This window comes from Argentina silus (genome assembly GCF_951799395.1).
Source record: "Argentina silus genome assembly, chromosome: 16".
NCBI lineage: Eukaryota > Metazoa > Chordata > Actinopteri > Argentiniformes > Argentinidae > Argentina > Argentina silus.
The window spans coordinates 18,338,435-18,358,334 of NC_139670.1; the positions used below are offsets into that span (position 1 = coordinate 18,338,435).

The 19,900-nt window shown below is 44.0% G+C and overlaps 1 protein-coding gene across 1 annotated transcript in view; it reads right to left on the bottom strand.

Moving 5' to 3' along the window:
• Positions 1-19,900, bottom strand: part of fmn2b (formin 2b) — a gene marked incomplete at its 5' end in the record, with an annotated part of 51,378 nt that overhangs the window by 18,157 nt on the left and 13,321 nt on the right. The window contains 8 exons of the mRNA XM_083688224.1: positions 247-393; positions 720-849; positions 1,002-1,093; positions 4,522-4,583; positions 11,738-11,825; positions 16,596-16,740; positions 17,576-18,621; positions 19,755-19,816. Of these exons, the coding sequence (XP_083544350.1) occupies positions 247-393; positions 720-849; positions 1,002-1,093; positions 4,522-4,583; positions 11,738-11,825; positions 16,596-16,740; positions 17,576-18,621; positions 19,755-19,816 (1,772 nt within the window). The remainder of the gene's footprint in view (positions 1-246; positions 394-719; positions 850-1,001; positions 1,094-4,521; positions 4,584-11,737; positions 11,826-16,595; positions 16,741-17,575; positions 18,622-19,754; positions 19,817-19,900) is intronic.

Genomic DNA, 19,900 nt, shown 5'->3' on the forward strand with positions numbered 1-19,900 from the left:
GACGTATTTTAATGTGGTATTAGACTTTTTTAGGAAGTAAACACAGACCTCGTTTTTTGATAGCTATGACGCAGGAATGATAGTTCAAGACAGTAAGCATTATGGGTTGACCATAAATACACATAAAAATGGATTTCGGGTAAACTTCCCCTATAAAGTAGACAAATGTACTTCTTGTAAGTGGCTCTGGATAAGAGCGTCTGCTACATGTGAATGTCTATGATGTAACCCCCCATCCCCACTCACGCTGCTTTTCACATCCTTCAGCTTGGGCAGGATGTCCAGATTGAAGCCGTCCGCCTGTCCTCTCGTCCTGTTCCCTCCGTTCATGAAGTTCCCAAACGCCAGGACAAGGCCCAGAACCTGCATCACCCCACCACCACTCTGCAGGGTCTAGAGAGAGAGAGAAAAAAAAGTAAGTCACTATGGATGAGAGAGGGAGAGAAGGAAATTCGTATGTGTATGTAGAATAGTTTTACATATTTTCTACACACACAATCATCCACAATCGCTATTAGCCAATATCAATCTAGACTGCCGCTCATGTCCAAACCATTCCCCGTTGCACAATAGAGAACAATATTTGTACAGTAATATGATAATGGTGTCTGGCCATACTGGCAAGAAACCAAGACCTCTGTGTTACTAGAGAGGTGAGAGACAGTACAGTAGAGAGGCACTAACAGGTCTGCCTTCCCTGCACATGCACTCACACTCACCGTGCAAACCCTCTGGAGGATTTCCAGCTTGCGCAGGACAGACGAGATGCACTCTGAGAAGGTTGACTGAAATAGAATGCAGAACACCCGTCCTGAGAAGTTGGGGATTTGTGACAGCTGGAAGAGGAATCTGGACAGGGAACAGAGGAGATATGAGTTTAAGGGATCAGATTGGAGGTTTCCATGACAGAGAGACATCTATAATTAGCAAAATAAGCAAAACAAGTACGAATTATGACGACAAGGAAAGCCATCCGTTTAGGAGGGCGGGGGTAAACTCACTGTTCAGGTTTGTCCAATGGCTTGGCGTTGTCCTTGTCTTTTGACGACTTCATGTGCTTTTCGATTTTATCCATCTCGTCCTGTTGTGCTCTCTGCAAAAAGACAATATCAGTTGAACATCACGCTCAGTAATGGCTTACCTAAATCATTAAAACGGAGATACAAGGCCGGTTTCCCAGTCCTTGATTAAGCATTCCAGCACTAAAAAGCATATTCAATGGACAGTGCGATTTAGTCCAGGTCTTGGCTTAATCGGTGTCCAGGACATCACATTATGTGCCGTCTTTAGTGTCTCAAATTCAGAAAATGCTACTTAAAAATAGCAGTATTTTGTTCTGCAGCACCGATTCAGGCATTTGTTTACATAGCTAGCCAAGAAAAGACCTCCTACAGCACACTGTGCCTAAAGGAAAAACAAACCAATACAACAGGAGAAAGCCACACTTTATCAAACATAACAAAAGAGATTAGGAGAGTTCCCTGAAATTACAGAAAATGTCTGTATCTGTTTGTGTGTTGAATAAAACAGAACATCTGTGGTATTAGAGCAAGACATAACTAGATCAGAGGGTAAACGTATATGGGTACAGTGTGTTTGTGGGTGTGTGCGCACTTAATGGAGTAGTGAGAATAATTATATCTAGTACCTAGAGTCCCTCTTCCTGCAGCTACAGCATGTAAAACATGCATGCACAATCTTCTGAACATGACTAGTCATTGTCCATCATGCCAAATTGCATTTATAGTGGATGACGGACGCTGTTGAATAATGACGCAAAGAAACTCAGTGAGTCAGTCCAAATGTGTCAGATGTCCCACATAAAGATGGAAAATTCAACTTTGCCAAAGGAGAGTAAACACCTTGGTAAACACTTCACCTCGACATCAAAGGGACAGATGCCCAGACACCATTTCAAACGCAAAAGATGGCGGTGAAAAAATGTCTGTGATCAAAGAGTAATGGGAGAGGAACCTCTTAAATTGGCGAGAAGAAACTGGAGGCATGAACCCCCCCCCTCTCATTTAGCAGTATTGCTCACTTTCAGAGTGACAAGCCTTGAAGAGTCTGGCAACAAGGGCCCGGTGTGAATGTAAACTTTGGAAAAACTTTCAGATCCATTAAGCTCCATCCCCCAAATCAATCAAAGTGGGGGAGAGGAGAGAACCTTCCAGGCCTGCTCCATGCATACTTCTGCAACACTTCAAACGTGGGCATCAAGCGCGGTGATTAGTATTCTGTTCACTTTGCCATCTGTCTACAAGGGCACACGTTCTGCTTCTCATTTACAGCCTTTTTAAAGTGTAAATAGTTTTAATAAAAAGCAGGCCTTTTTCCACCGGTCGGGATTGTGAATGGGAAACATAAACGGAGACCCAAAGACGTTATCAAAAGACAATATGTATAGAAATGTATTCTTTGGCTGGAGACAATCAGTAATAGTCTCTCCGGTGTGCATGAGATAGACATCAACATGGGTCTGAGAACACATAGCCTAAACAAACGCTCACTAAAACATGACAGGGAATCATTAGCTGCAGAAAAATGGCAGCATTGAAAATGTGTGTCTTTTTTTTTTTTTCTGTACAGCTCCCCATCTCCAAATACCACTTCAGCCGGCCTGGTATCCATAATGAATCCACTGAAGCATCCCAGACAAACATCTTAATGTTTCCCTCTTCCAGTCTTCTTTTTCTCCCGCCAGTTGGAGAGATGAGGTTTGCTGACGGCGTTGTTTCTCGGAGGGAGTAAACGGATTGTCTTCAGACTGGTTTGGTTGGGTTCTCATGGTGCCATTCTGGAGAGGCTGCTGCGGCCAAGCGCCTCGGGGCTTCCCGCTCTGCAGCAGAGTGGCCTCCCGGGAGAGGGGAGAGAGCTGGGCCAAGCCGGGCTGGACTGGGCCAGACTACGGTGCTCTGTGGTCATGAATTAAGACGAAGGCGACAGGATGGAGTCCTGCACGTAAAGAGCCAAAACAAAAATATAGAAAAACAAACCTTGCCGTCTTGAAACAGTGCCTGGGGCATCGAGAGGGAGAAAGAGGCCTTGGACCTTTTACTTATACTATTTATTGTAACATGTCTAATGCTATTGGACATTTCCACCGTCGATATGACCAGGGTCTGGTTGGAAATGTGGCGTCTCCCCTCGCTAGACATAACCATTTAAGGGACTTCACAGCATCCACACACTGCCAGAGACATGATATGCTAATATAGTATGGCATTCCGGTAATTGATATCAGGTATAAGAGTATAGAATGCCAAGACATTCTTTTGTGATTTCTTTTAATAGTCATAATGGCGGCAGTAATAAAGTCACTTGATACAGTATGTCAGCAAAGTATATGTATGACATTATGAAAAAAAAACATATTACTGAGCTTTCATAAGCATCTCTTTACATGAAACAGCGTGGACTTCAAGATGGCAAATGAGGGCAATTTAGTTTTTATAAGACTAATTCCACAGTAAACAGAACTCATTCCTGCAGGTCTGTGGTTTCCATATTAATTTGCGATATTAATGCAGTTTGGAATTCTCTTTTGAAGTTTACCAGACAGACTATATCCGAATTCCAGATATTGGAATGGGTTCCAAGCACACACATCCTGTTAAAAAACCCTTGTTTTAATTAATGTCATGTATCAAAGGCTCCTCGCAATGTGTCTGGATAAAACTGATTACTAGAGATTAAATAACAAGAAACCAAACTATTTAATAGGCTTTTCAAATAGGTTAAAAAACAAAACCCATTTCGGATTTCCTTTCTTTTCTCCTAAGTGAGGCCTAATGGATGAGGTTCACTGCTATTTTCAGTCGACCTCATTCTTATAATATTCAGTATTCTCCATGGATTAATTTGGTAACTTGTTAAACAGAAAGCTTTAATACATTTGTTGACGCAAAAGATGTAGCCTATAACTAAGTCTAAGTCTATGTTTGAATATTCACACTAGCATTTAGTCTGCATGGGCAATACGTAAATTCACAGGGCACTATGGAGTATGTTAGTGTGGATATTGGAACACAGCCAGTGGGTGTGTGACTGGGTGAAAGCTGGCAGTAAATCTAGTGTTGAGGAGCAGCCAGCCAAGCCCCCAGAGTACCAGGATGTTGATCACGGTTCAGAGAAGAGTTTCGGAACAAGCAGTGATAATAACTCACACAAACTCATTCATCAGCCAACACATCGTCACAGCCAGGCCCAAACAAACATAGTGGAAGAAATAAACACTTCAAATGGGTTCTTCCTTGTAGTTGCTAATTGAGCTCCAGTGGTCTCTCTGGCGTCTTTTCCAATTAGGAACCAAACCCAAACGTGAACCCACGCGGTTCAGTTCAGTGCTCGATTAGGAACCAAACCCAAACGTGAACCCACGCGGTTCAGTTCAGTGCTCGATTAGGAACCAAACCCAAAACGTGAACCCACATGGTTCAGTTCGATGCTTGAGTGGAAAAAGTTGACTGTAAATAAGTATACCTTCCCTTCACCTTTGACAACCTTGGGTCAAATCCTTACGTTTTCGTAGAGGGCTTGGAGTGTCTCCAGATCCACCACTGTGTTGTCCAGGTTCAGGATGGCTAGAGAGAGAGAGAGAGAGAAGGGTCAGTTGTCAGTTGTTCTGATGGGGAGGAAAGTGGACAGTCCAACAAAGGGGACGTGGGAGTCTCCCCGCCGGTCATTAGGCTACAGGCCGACAGCTCCTTTGAGCTTACGACGGCCCTCGTTTGAGGAGACGGGTACAAAACAAGCGGTGGAGCCAAGTCTTAAATAACCGCCCTGCAAAGCCGCGCAGACGGAGACGCCAAGACGCCAGCTAGTTGAGATCAGGCGCAGGGCTTACCGCTTGAGAGGTCTGAAAAACCGGTGAGAAATTACTACGAGCAGGGGGCGGGGGGGGGGGAGAGAGAGAGAGGTACCGACACCAAATAAGCTCAAATCCTGACACTGGCTGGGCACAGGGGAGCACGGCCTGGTTTAATCCGTGGCGGATTAAATCCCAATTTGAAGACCCCCTGATCAGGGTCAAATCCTCTGTGTGCTAAAGCCGACAGCTTTAGAGCAGATTTGGGCGTATTTCTTTCCTATTCCCACAGAGTTCAGTGCCACCCACAGGCCTCCATGCCCCTCCCACACCGAGCTTGACACCACTAAGCAGCTTAATAGGGGTGTGATGAGTCTGGCGGCAATTAAGTAAATTTGGCTGGTAAAAATCGCTGCCTCCGCCTCGTAACTGTCAAGACTCTCGACACACGGCAACTCTGACACCAACTTAACTTTACTACTTTCAGAGGATGAAAAAGGCTGCTTCACCAAACAACCTCTTAAAGGGAGAAGATTATCATATCAACATACATTAAACCTGTAGCAGACATATAACGCAGACAACAACAAAAAAAACCCCCACAAAACTGTGATGTTAATATTCATTAGTTATCAGGTTTATTCAGCTTTGGGAAAAAAAACTAAAATGTTTAACCCAATGAAGAAACGGTCAATGAACTCTTTAATGAAAGCAACCATCACATGCAGTCGCCTGCAGGCTTGTTGCAACCTCTAGTCGGTCATTCCATTGTGTGTCTTTATCTCACCTGTGGGTTGACATTGCCCAGAGGGGAGACAGACACACACACACACACACACGCACGCACGCACACGCACGTCTGGCAGGTTCACCTCCAGGGTGGGGACATATTTGTCTACCAACATACAATCAGCATGCAAACGCCGGACTGAGGCTCTGCTGATGAAAGAAATTTTACCTCAAATCTGTCAAAGAACAAAGAGGTTGTGTTTAAATTCCTGATGTCGCCTTTTTGTCTCGGCACGAGGATCTGGCGCCTCAAACTGTAATCCTTTAAAAGTAAATGTTTGAACACAAACAGAGCTGAAGTTGTCGACTGTTTAATCTAAGATATAGTATTACACTGAGATCCCTTTAACAGAGTGTATGCACAGAGATGGAGTATGGCGGCTTGCTCCCACACAGTGCGTGTTTGAATTAACACCTAGACCATTAAAGGTCGGGAAAGTCCACACAGGGCGGATTCTCTGAATGCCTTATATCTGTGAATACTAGAACATACAAACAAGAGGACAAGATGAGGGGGAATGTCCAACACATTAGAAGGGGAAGAAAGGAGAAGAAATGGAAAGATCTTATGTCTGGTAATGCTGCCCTGAATGTGTTGAATGTGTATATGTTTCACTGGGAACAGAGTAAATGGGGAAAATTTGTTGTTTTAATGGATGTTGTGGTAGGGAAATATGCACTCTAAACCCTTCAAGCAAAACTCTTTTTTTTTGTTAATTCCTGTTTTATTCACTCATTTGCGTTTTTCTGAATGCACTAATGGTAGCAATGAAAAACATCAACAGGTGTGAAGTTGACAAGAACTGACACACAGAGATCAAACAAGACTCATTAAAACCAAATCCAGACATATTCCCATAAAGGAAATCCATGTTTATCATTCGTTATGATTTGTAATGAAATTAAACCTGTATGCAATAGCATTAAGACATTAGAATATGTATACAATACATTCGACATGGTGAGTGTGTTAGTAAAATGACACTTAAAAACAAAATCACAAAAAAAAATAGTTATTTGGTTTACTTTGGCCGCTTGCCCTCCATAACAGAGCACTACAGCATGTGCACATAGCAGATGCACTCTACGGCTGAAAGCCAGACACACCCTGCTCTAAAAGTGAGAATAATCCACAAGAAAACCAGACTGGTGTTGAGTCAGTAGTTCGTAAAGGCATTCTAGTTCAGACCAAAGGATTATGTAGGAGTGACCAGGGAAATGTTTCACAAGTAAGTGTGAAGTACATGGGTATAGTGATAAGTGTTGAAACTGATCTAAGGTACCCTGTGTAATGTGTGTGGGAACACACCTACAGTAATATCTACAGGTACAATATAGATCATACACTCACCGGCCACTTCATTAGGTACACATTGTTAGTACTGGGTTGGACCCCCTTTTGTAGCCCATCTGCTTCAAGGTTCGACGTGTTGTGCGTTCAGAGATGGTCTTCTGCATACATTGGTTGTAACGAGTAGTTATCTTAGTTACTGTTGCCTTTCTATCATCTCGAACCAGTCTGGCCATTCTCCTCTGACCTCTGGCATCAACAAGGCATTTTCGCCCAGAGAACTGCCGCTGACTGGACATTTTGTCTTTTTCTGACCATTCTCTGTAAACCCTAGAGATGGTTGTGCATGAAAATCCCAGTAGATCAGCAGTTTCTGAAATACTCAGACCAGCCCGTCTGGCACCAACAACCATGCCACGTTCAAAGTCACTTAAATCACCTTTCTTCCCCATTCTGATGCTCAGTTTGAACTTCAGAGGTCATCTTGACCATGTCTATATGCCTAAATGCATTGAGTTGCTGCCATGTGACTGGCTGATTAGATATTTGCGTTACCGAGCAGTTGAACAGGTGGACCTAATAAAGTGGCTGGTGAGTATATATAATAAGTAAAGTGGCAGTGGTCTTATATCCAAGGATCTCAGATAAACAATTCCATCAGTGTAGTTTAAGGATGACATATAGAAATCATCAAGAATCATGAAAGACTTAGGTATTCGTAGTTGACGCAATATAAAAAAAATCCCATTAATAGCCATATCAAGCTGTTGCCAAAGTACATAGCCGTGAAATTGTGCATTGAAAAAGTTGGACTCTTGGTGGCTCTTCTTATTTGTTCTAAAAACACAAGAAATCAAGATTTTTACAACGCAGTTTCGTGCTTACACCAAATTCTGGATCCCCTCACAGGTTGGGTGGAGAAGATAGTATCCCTCAGTGGCTGAATAACCTGTGTGATTTACTGTAGTGTATGTTAGACGCTCATTTCCACATTAGCAGTAAATCCGTTGTTTCAGAGAGGAGAGAGTTGAAGGGAGGAGGAACAGTCAATCACAGTAACAGCTCTCACTGGTCATATGACCTAGGTGAACTTTGATAGGCCCAATCAGCCTTTGAGGCAGGAGGTCAAACTGAAGGCATGTCATGTAGTGACCATAACTCCTACTTCCGATTGGCAGAATTACAACTAGGGCTCCTCCATAGGCCGCATCTGACCTGGACTCAAACAGTAACCTTAGAACTCAAACTATAGAACTCATTAACTCAAATGATTACTGGGTGAAAGTCAAATACGGACATGGCAGAACAGCAGCAATATATTGGCCAACATTTCTACCAGAGGATAGTCAATCAAACAGTGTCTTTGAGGCACAGGAGAGTCATGTGGATTTCATCCAACTTCTAGAAACCCAATGAAATCCTACGACAGAATTGGGGGAAACTAAGCAAATCATGTTTTATGAAGAACCAACATGCCATAATGCATTGTATTTTTAGGTTTTGTGGGTTGCAAAGAATTAATAATGGATGTTGGGAAACTGCTAGCTGGAGTTCACATTGTGTAACACATTTCTGAATGACAATTGATTGTAACTCTTTTGATAATCAAATTTATGGGAAATCAGGATGTTTATTCATGTTCTGCTAATTACATCAATCCAAGTCCACATGCGATAATTAGTTTGAGAGGCAAACATTACTCTGGCTCGACCCTCTGCTTTAGAAGCTGTGTGCAATCATGCAGCACATCTCTGCTGAACAACAGCCACGGACTCAAGGACTCACACATCCGTCAATAACACTAATACAGTTATTCTCCAAGGTCAAGTCCAACATCTCAGGGCAAATGGGAGACATTTTTCATCAACAAAAACCTCAACCTTGCAACCCAGTCTGAAATGCATCCAACAGCTCATACTGGATGTTTAACAAAGGGAATTCACATAATCCCCATGACTCAGGCACATCTAGAGTAAGCCGACCATGTGTGTGGAGAGCATTGAAAAACAAAACGAACAAACACATTGATTAGATGGAAATTAAGTACAAATTATTTTGGCAACGGCATAAAATATACACCAACATTCCACTCAATAAGCACTGATGGTTTTCCAGAGCTAAAAGGAACGGCAGGAGTCACCACTCACCCGCATACTCTCATAGCTTAGCCCATGTTACAGAATCTTTTTTTTTTTTTTTTTAAATGAATATATGTTTTTCATCATCATCATCCCAGTCACTCTACAAAATTGGCCTACATACAGTGCCCTGCGTAAGTAATGGGACAGTGAAGTGAATTACTTTGTTATTGTTTTGGTTTTATACTCCAAACGTTTGGATTTGATCAAACAATTACTATGGAGGTTAAATGTATATATTCTCTAAAGATTCTTTATTTGAGGGTTTATTTTACGGTACCCAAAAGTAAATGGGACAATTGGCTTGGCGGGTGTTTCTGGTAAGTCAGCTGTGTTCCGTCACATCATTTGTAAAGACATAAGAGAGCTGTCAATGTCTAGTATTGATTCTAGGCATTGCATTTGGAGTCTGCTATTGTTGTCTGTCAACATGAGGACCAAAGAGGTGTCAATGAATTTCAAGGAAGCCATTATTAGGCTGAACAACCAGAAAATCAGCTTGCCAAAATAACAGTTTTGAACATTAAAAATAAAAAAAGCAATTGCAAACGGCAGGCTTGGTAGGCCAAGAAAGACTTCTACAGTGGATGACTCACCATGATTAAGAAAACCCCCAAATCAACTGCCCCACAGATCAGAAACACTCTCCAGGAGGTAGGCGTGAATGTGTCAGAGACTACGATCCACAGAATGTCACCAGCAGCAACTACAGAGGCTTCACTGCAAAGTGAAGACCACTAGTTATCCTCAAAAAGGATGGTCAGGTTACAGTTTGCTAAAACTTACTTAAAAAGCCTTATCAGGATCAAGAGAAAATTATTAAAGTTGCTGAGTTGGCCTAATCCACACAGTGTGTAATTTATTCCTATGCAAATGGTCTATTATCCTTGCACTGAGATGGATTTTTAATTAATTAGTATACATTTCTAAAATATTATTTTCACTTTGACATTATGGGGTATTTTGTGTAGATCAGTGACAAAATGTATTAAATCTTTTTTAAAGTCAGGCTGTAACAACAAAATGTGGAAAAAGTCCAGGGGGATGAATACTTGCTGAAGGCACTGTATGTAGCCTCTCTCTTTCACCATAACAATAGTCATGATCTACTTTGATCTCCAAATTGAGAGAGAGCAGCTTAAGAACATTAAGTTTGTTTACTACAGTATGGCTAGTGTACATTTTCCCACAAACAATTTCCCCCCTCTTGATAGGCGGTGTTCTGCGTATGGAGCCACGCGGTATGGTTACCACCGGTAACCACTGACACAGATGCCAGACGAACCTCCGTTGTTCATTTGGTTCTCATTATTAACTTCAACCCACGGGAGGGAAAGGACCATATCATTGTTTTCAGATTTCCTCTCTCTCTGAGACTTGACTGAGCTCCATCTGTAACCCTCCAGAATACCACGCACTCCCTGGCGCCAGACGCGGCGCCTCGCTAGGCGACTACTGCTCCATGTGTGGAGGGAAGTCTAGTGCCGTCACTGGCATAGTTATGTTCAACACTCTGCATTTCACAACAGAATACCTCTCAAAGAAATGTCAATCATATTAGGGGGGGTTGTGTGTGTGTTTTTGGAGAGAGGAGGGTAAGGGAATTGTTCATTCTTGCTGGTGGAATTACATTAACACATTGAAAGAAATTGCCTCTATATGGGACTTCTGTGTGACCTTAACACAAACATTCAATGTTTCCATCTCAAATGCACAAAGAGCAGACAACACAGACTGCAAATGTACAGTGTTGCAGTATTTCTGAAAAAAGTACCACTCAAAATGGGTCTCTCAGAATATTATTCAAATGGGGGATAAAACAGATCTGCATTTTGCTGAAACATTGTTCCTACAAAGAATACAAGAATGGTAAGAGACAAATCTAACAAGTCTGGACTCCTGAAGCTTAGGGCGAGTGACACTGATCTTAAACCTGTGTAATAGTACTGTGTAATGGTAACTGTGTAAAACACTGTATGAACCTGGTCACGAGAGAGAGTGAGAGAGACAGCAAGAGAGAGAGAGAGAGTTAGATCTGAGCTCAAGTAAGATAACCATTGTGGCCCACTTTGGCCACAGGAATGTTTAGAAATGCAAAAAGCATTTCAAAACATTTTCTCCCGTTTGCTCCTATTGAAGGAGATCCTGAATCTAGAGGCCTTCTGAAACATGGTCCTCATAATGCTGTTTAGACATTGCGTGTACGAGCTATCAGGAAATCAGGAGACGACAGAGTAAGACGAGGAAATGTGTTCGGTGGCACAGGAAAGCAAGGGACTTTACATGACTTCAGAGGCCGTCTGCAGCTAAACAATGACAGCAGCACAAACAACAACAACTGACTGAGACAAGGCCAGTAAACAACAAGGAAAAAGTCAGCTCTGACGCAACAGAAACAGACGATAACTGAAGGAAAGCCCCTTTCTCAGCCACAGTGGATCTCTATCCAGGCTACCACCACGCCAATAGATGGAGGAACAGCAAGTCTCATGAGAGCTCAACAAGGCTAAAACAGTCCACTCCTGATAAGCGAAAGTTATTTTCAATGGCTGCTGACATCGGCATGCTCCAGTTTAGCATACTGTACGCTGTCATGACAAGTACCAATCCATGGTTGCATTTGTAAGGAGTTGACGATGGTACACACACAATACTGTTACTGGGACATCCACCCACCCATCTATCCACCTACTCTGTAACTCACACACTCACCATGTTGGATGTCCTTCATGTCGAGGTGCAGGCTGGACATCAGGATCCCCACCGCCTGAGAGCGCTTGTTATTCAGCAGCTTGGCAACCTGAAACATACAGGGACAGTGATGACTCACTGGTAATGTCACTTCCAGGAAATCGGTCCGAGGCATACATGCACTGAAAGGTCACATCTTACACTTGAGTCAGGACTGATGTGTACTATATCACAATGTCACAGAATTGTTTAGTGATTTGTGTGAGGACTGTGTATATACACAGTACTGTATAGACAACACACCAAAGAGAGAGAGAGACAGAACAAGAGTGAACGAATGAATAATTGAGACAGGGCTCTCGATGCTGTCGGGTTCACTTCTTCAGAGCCAGTGGCTGTAATGGCGAATTGATTTTTAAAAAGCCTGACATCCCATTTAAGCCGTGACTTGCTTCTTTGACATGTATAATATCCTGTTTGTATGTGTTCATTGGAAGCAGATGTGCACAGATTGTACCTGTCTCTTCATGGAGCATGTCAGTCACTAGGCTAAAGAACCACGGAGCCTCATCTAATGGACGGCCATCGTCCTACACTACTACTGTTCACATCGATGTTAATTGGTGATAACTGTCTTTTACAAGGTACACAGAGACATCAAACTAGAACAATGTGGGAATATGACTGACTGTGATAACAAGTGCATGTTTCTGTACTACGTTGTGTCATGACGATCCTTCCGCTTCAGCAGAAAATCATGCACTGCTTTTTGCTCACCCTTGCATCTTATCAACCTATATACAGTAAATATTCTGCCTGTAATCAGAAACATTTGGCAATATGCTGGATTACATTTCCTCCTTTCGGACCCTTACGGCTCCCAGGGCCGGCTTTGGCAGGCAATTAAGGAATGAGGAAAACAATAATAAAAACGAAGATGAGGGGAGTGGTAAAAAAAAGTCTGTGTGTGATTAGAAATGAACAGCGTCCATTTCCCCCTCAGCAACCAGCTGTGACACACTCTGCCTCCTTGCTGTTCCCTGATTAAATAATTTGCTTGGGGGAGCTTTTAAGGCCAGGCCAGAAAGTCTGCTTGGATAGCGGGGGGAAGCCCCGGTCACCTCACCGCAAGACTGGAGCACCGCATGTGCTTCGTCCCCCCTCCCTCCATCCCCCCATCCCGCCCAACAAAAAGCTATTCTCTTTTAAAAATTGTGTTTCTAGATTTTTATCAACACTGCGGACAATGGTCAATTTTCCACAGCAAGGCCAGAGCTGGCACCCGTGTCTGGAAACATCTCTCAACCAAAGCAGCAGTGTCTTACGACTGTAAGCGTTCCCTAACAACATCAATGGATGACCGCGGGACCTCACCTTACTCCTAGCATTCAGTGTCATCTGGGGTGTATTCAGTGAGGTGAAACGTTCACAACATTGCTAGAACTAGAAAAGCACAGAGCTGACTTGACTTCCTGTTCTACATGACAGACGTGCAACTATTCTACACAATACATTTCCATTTGTACGTTCTGTAAACGTTGCACCCTCTTGAACAGTCCACAAAAGGACCCATCAACCAAAATGAAATCAAATAAACAGGCTGGGTGTGCTCTGCAAGGTTACACAGGGGACTAGAAATCAATCCTGACTTCTCTGTGATGACGTGAGAGATGAAAGAGATCTTTGGTATTTTTGTCTGTGACCATTACTGCCTGTTAAACAGTGATTGGAATACACACTTCCATAACTGATCGACGCTGTACATTCCATAGCCAATTAGGGCGAAGCGTTGAGGTCAATGCTGGTGACATCACAGAGCAGGGGCAGGTCGTAAACAATGGAAAAAGGGGACTTTTTTTTTTTTTTAGATCAGCTCACGTCAGTTACGGTCAATCATGAAGTGTAGAAACATGAGTCCATTCTTACCACAGTGTATGAAAGATATCTTTGATTGGGATTTTTATTAAATGAGGTTCAGATGAATAGATGGCATGCATAAAATCCTGCAGATACGGGCCAACAGCTTCAGGTAATGTTCACATCAACCATCAGAATGGGGAAAAAATTTGATCAGTGATTTTGACCGTGGCATGATTGTTGGTGCCAGACGGGCTGGTTTGAGTATTTCTAAAACAGCTGATCTTCTGTGATTTTCACGCACAACAGTCTGTAGAGTTTACTCAGAGTGGTACAACAAAGAAAAAACATCCAGTGAGCGGCAGTTCTGCGGACAGAAATGCCTTGGTGAGGTCAACAGAGAATGGCCAGACTGGTTCAAGATGACAGAAAGGCTATGATAACCACTCTGTGCAATTGTAGTGAGCAGAAAAGCATCTCAGAATGCAGAACGCATCGAACCTTGAGGCGGATGGGCTACAACAGCAGAAGGCCACATCAGGTTCCACTTCTGTCAACCAAGAACAGAAAGCTGAGGCTGCATTGGGCACAGGTTCACCAAAACTGGACAGTTGAAGACTGGAAAAACGTAGGCACCATGTCACAAAGCAAAATTCGTCTCAAACTGGTTTCATGAACATGACAATGAGTTCAGTGTTCTTCAGTAGCCTTCCCAGTCACCAGATCTGAATCCAATAGAACACCTTTGGGATGTGGTAGGGAGGTGCAGGAATTGCGTGATGCAATCATGTCATCATGGACCAGAATCTCAAAGGAATGTTTCCAACATCTTGTGGGATCAATGCCACGAAGAATTTTTAACACTATTAGCATAGTGTTCCTAATAAAGTGCCCAATGAGTGTGTATTAGAGGATACATTTGCATATATGACATTTTTATGGTCGATTCATGCCATGCTTTATACTTATCATATCCGACCTACCCTGACAAATCAAAACCATTGACAAATGTTGCATTTGCATGTAATCATCTAATAAAGTAGTATTTCTCACAACTCTTTATCAAGCTCCTGTACCATGGCTTCTGAAAAAAATGCAACCAATCATACATCCGTACTTAAACACACAATTGCTGGCATGCCTCCTTTAATTCTAAAGAAAACATGTTACTTTATCAAAAGAAACTATTTCCGGGCAACTTCCAACTGCTCGGGGAAAAAAATTCCAATTATTTCAATCAGTTTGTGTCTGAGGTAATGTTTTAAACATGGACCACAGACTGCATTCTCAATGGGACTGTGGTACATCAAAGGTGATATTCTTTACCCAAGTATTTAGGAGGTCAATCGCAGAAACAACTGGAATTCCCAAACACTTTATTTGGCAACTCAAATTGCATCCAGATTTACCACAAAACAACTTTGCAGAAAGTGATTGTACATCGCAACACAAAATGTAAGACTATAGTGAAAATGCTCAGGATAAAAAATAAATAAATAAATAGGGCATACAACTTAATGATAGAAATAAAATAAAAATAACTGGGGGGGGAATACATCTAGAGTCAGAACATTTTGCAGGAAACAAAGGAAAATGCACATGTGGCAAGAGGGCAGTGAAAAGGCTTGGAAAAATTGTTTTTGAGGGCGTTCTAGCTTTGTGGACTGGAGTCTGTCTATCTACAGTAGGCTATATAAAAGTGTTTTTCCCCTCTCCGGAGAGGCGACAGCTGCTTAAGCTTTGCGTTAGCGGTCTCACGACGGTGCAGAGACGGAACACTTCGTGTCCTGGAAGAACAATGAAGCTACAGACGCCAAAACACCTCAGAATGCCAAGCAGCTTCAACCTCAGCCTGTAACGTTCCTGTCTGTCCCCCTGTCTGAGGGGAGAGACCAGACACTCAGGGAGACTCGGCTACTGCATGTCTATGAACGCTGGGGCCGACGCTACAGCGCTCTCTTTATTGATGACAGACCCCTGCACCAGAGACTCAACTCAAAATACAGTATGATTGAATGGCCTGTCAAAACACCAGAGATTTATGGAGGTCTTGTGAAATCTTCATATGTACGTGGTTAAGCTCGGCATACATTTACAGGAAAAGGGAAAACAAGCAATAGGCAACACGGAATACATTTCACTACGCAGTCACCTACCCACAAAGTAGAACTGTGGTCAGCAAGATACACATTGCTGTGCCCAAAGGAAATTCAGGCTGATGTTCAATCATTGCAGGATAGTGGCTTTTTACGCAGCGCACTTCCATAAATGTATTCGATTTGCCATAGACATCTTACATATGTGTGTTGTCAAAGTTCCAAATTCTGGTGAAGACCTATAATGCCACCCGTCCAGTTAATAAGACTGCCGGGAGCAGTGGCATGAGAAGAGACATCTTCACATGAACCCTGGTATCGCCCGGTATTGCTCTCTTGTACCGTAGCCATCAGTGTCCATCCCAATCTATCCACCCAGACAGTTGGCTTGTTCAGTTTTCATCATCTACACTACACAACAAAGTGATTCTCAGACAGTCACAGTGACACTGGGAGAAGAAGAAGAACAGGCCTGGAGGGACAGTGCTCTGCTCCAGTCTTTGATCAGATCCATCCCAGTACAAGCAGAGAACAGAGGGCATCTGCCAAGGACCACAGATCAGAGAGGCAGTCGGAAATGAACAGGAGGACAGGGATTGACGGGGGGGTTCACATTGAAGTGATCTAGATGACACAGATGGCTTATTCATCGGGGCAAACAGATGCACAACAAGGACGATGCTGAAAAAGTACATAATTGCCTTTGTGAAATATCACGTAAATCGATGACGAAATACTGCAAAAAACTATTGAAGGATGATGCTGGCCATGAGGTGACCACAGGATTAAGGCATCTGACAACACAATGCACTACAGCATCAACGTATCAAACAATCAATAAAAAAAACTAAAAACATATCCAAATTATATCGTATCCATAGTATAGCTTTGAATACTGTTATAAAAGGTAAAACGGCTGAGCCCACCTGTTTGGCCTTGGACTTGGTGATGGTGTCAGACAGGGGCTTTTTCTTCTCCTTCACGGCAGTCTTGGAGAAGAGTTCCACAAACTCCTCAAAGTTCACCTCCGGCTCCTCCAGCTTGTCCCACACCAGCAGCGTGATGACCTCCCTAGGACGGAGGAACATTGTACACAGTGACACTAGGGACTGGTTGCTGTGAGCATTCCAACTACAGTAGCAGCTAATAGTAGTAGTAATTATACAGTAGTAGTACATCTTAAGTGAGAAATATGACTTTATGAGATAGTTTCTCAGACATGGTGTGATTATCCTGGACATAATGGTAATCTATGGACACCCTCCTTTGAATATGTTTTCTAGTCTAGGGACAAGGAGAAGGCCTCATGGTCCTCTGTGGCTAAGTTGATAGAGCATGGCGCTAACAACGCTTAGGTTGTGGGTTTGATTCCCGCTGGGACCATATATACTGAAATGTATGCACTCACTGCAATGTAAGTCGCTTTGGATAAAAGCGTCAGCTAAATGGCATATATTATTATTACAGGCCTCATCTGTGTCCAGTTAACCAGAGCCCCTAACATTCAAGTGAATATCGTGATCAACTCTTATACTGTGGGGTTGAAGTTACTGAGATTAATCTTACAGTACAGGGCCTTGTTACTAAGGATCACATTGTCAATTGAGCCAATTCGATTCCTCTTGTTTCATGGTCAAATTCAAACCTGTATGAATCAAAGGCCCCTTAAGCTTTTCTCCAGGTAGGGCAGCAGCCACACTGTGGCCTGGCACCTGTTTTACAAGCTTTACGCTCTCCAACACATCCTTCCTTTATTTCACTGGGAATTCTATGTTCTATTCTAGTCATGTCCTCCAAACTCTAAATGCTTAGAGATATCCTCTCTCGTGTGGTCATGTGAAAAAGGCTATGCCAATACACAGGGTATAGGTCTGCTTATGGAGCAACCGTTTCAGTCGTCAATTACTTTTTCGTGTTCAGCTGTATCCGGGTCCAGTACAGGGGTTTCATGGGCCGCGGCGGCTCCACCACTCCTTTGCGGGGTGGTTTCTCCTGGGCCATGCCCAGCGAGTAGAGCCCAAGGGGGAGAGGAGGAACCAGGGAGCCTAGTCCGAAGGGTGGAGGAGGCCCCAAGGCTCCCGGAGGGGGAGGAGGCGGCGGAGGTGCCCCACAGCCTGGAGGTGGAGGTGGGGGAGGGGGCGCCCCCATCCCTGGCAGCAGTGGAGGTGGTGGTGGTGGTCCGCAGCCGGGAAGAGGGGGCGGAGGTGGAGGTGGGATGGCACAGCCTGGGAGTGGAGGAGGAGGGGGGGGTGATGCCAACATGCCAGGTAAGGGTGGAGGGGGTGGGGGCATGGCAGAGCCAGGGAGAGGGGGTGGGGGGGGAGGTGGCATGGCTCCCCAGGGCAAAGGAGGGGGTGGGGGAGGAGCCATGGAGTGTCCCGGTAGAGGAGGAGGAGGTGGGGGAGGGGGAGGAGGAGGAGGCACAGGAAGACCAGGCAGAGGTGGCGGAGGGGGTGGGGGGGGTGGGGGTTGCATGCCACTCTGTTGCTGCTGTTGGCACGTACAAACAAACCCTGTGCCTCCCTTGGGGGACGTGGGCTCGGGCACGGTTAGTTCAGACACACCAGGTGTGCAGGTGTTCATCGAGGACTCTACCCCATCCTCCTTCAAAACATCCGTCTCCACGGAGGATGGCGTGGGATGCGGCATCTGTAAAGGCACTTCAAACGTAAAGCTCTCCTCCATGGGCGATGTCTGGACAGACTTGGCCTCCAGGAGGCCGAGGGATAGCAGGGCCTCCGTCTGGAGGTCCACATGGCACACGTCCCTCAGCACGCCCTCCTCCCCACCACACTCCTGGTCTCTGGTGCTGACGTCCCTGCTGTCCACCAAGGGGTACTGTTGCTCCAGCTCAGCGATCTTGGTCCTCAGGTCCTCGATGGTCTGTTCCAACTGCTGGATCACATTTACGTGCTCCTCTTTCAGCTTCACTGTCTTCAACACTGACTCCTCCTGGAGAAAGAGAGAGAGAGAGGGGGGGGGGGGGGGGGGGAAATTCAACACAGTGTGCATCAAGCTGCCATATAAATTTCCAACATCTTTAAACCTAATGTGTCAACTCATTGGTAACCACAATGAGGTCCATTATCTTCTCGTCTAGAGCAACGATATTCTTTCACATGGGACAAGTTAAGAAATGCAGAATGGTGCACTTTCATGGGAAAAAAAGAGGCAAAAGTTAAAGAAACAATGGATATGTATAGCATGTTGCTCCAACAGTGCATGAGAGCAAATGACGAGCCCTAAGGCTTGAGCAGTGCCACTGTTTCCTCAACATGTAATCACTAGAAATGTCACAAGTCTTTCCCAAGTCTAGGGAAAACAGCCCAAAGGCATACATGGCTATTGTCCTGCTCTGAAGGGACTAGCCGACTAAGGCTGAACGCTAATGTAGATAGACTTGTTTCCCAGACTGCTAGAAGACAAGCTAAGGTTTCCCAGACCAGCAATAGTAGAACTGGGCCAGAACTGGCATGGTGTGGGTCCAACAACCATAGGACTACAGACAGCATTCTACGGTACACGTGTGACCGACCCAGGTTTCAAACCCTAGTCCCTTGCATAAAAGACAAGGCATCTTAGCCTAGGCATTACTCAGGGGAGCTGAAGCATGTTGTCAGGTAACCTCTTCTTGATGTGCACAACCCAAAATAGTACTACAGTAAATCTACAGTACCCAATACTGCTGAACTGATTACATGGAGAACTAAATGTAATTTTCTAAAAATCAACTTTTTGCCTGATGGCAAATGATCAGGCATTAATCTCTATATGATCATGGCAGAAGGAGATAAGCCTGTGTCAGATATCTAAGGACACTGGTCCATTGTATTCTGAAGCCACTGTATGTACACACACAGCTCTATGTTGACATTTTAACTAAGTAAATCTTGACACATACAGTAAAGCTGGTTTTGGTCGCCTCACAGTATGCGCCATCTAGCAATCATATCTATGAGGATGCTGCCCTCTGCTGGTTCGACATTGAAGGGAGGCGAGGGGCATTCTGGTACACGCAAATACCCATCTGATAGTTCTAAGGAACATCTGCAACTTCATCACAACAAATAGTAAAGGTGACTGACCTGAAAGTCGTGGACTTCCTCTTTCTGCTGCCTCTTCAGGCCCAGGACGGCTGCCTGATGCTCTGGAGACACAAACAGGATCAGAGCCCTTTTATACTTCAACCTCTGTCTGTCAATAAGTTATGCTGGTTGTGTCATATTTTAGT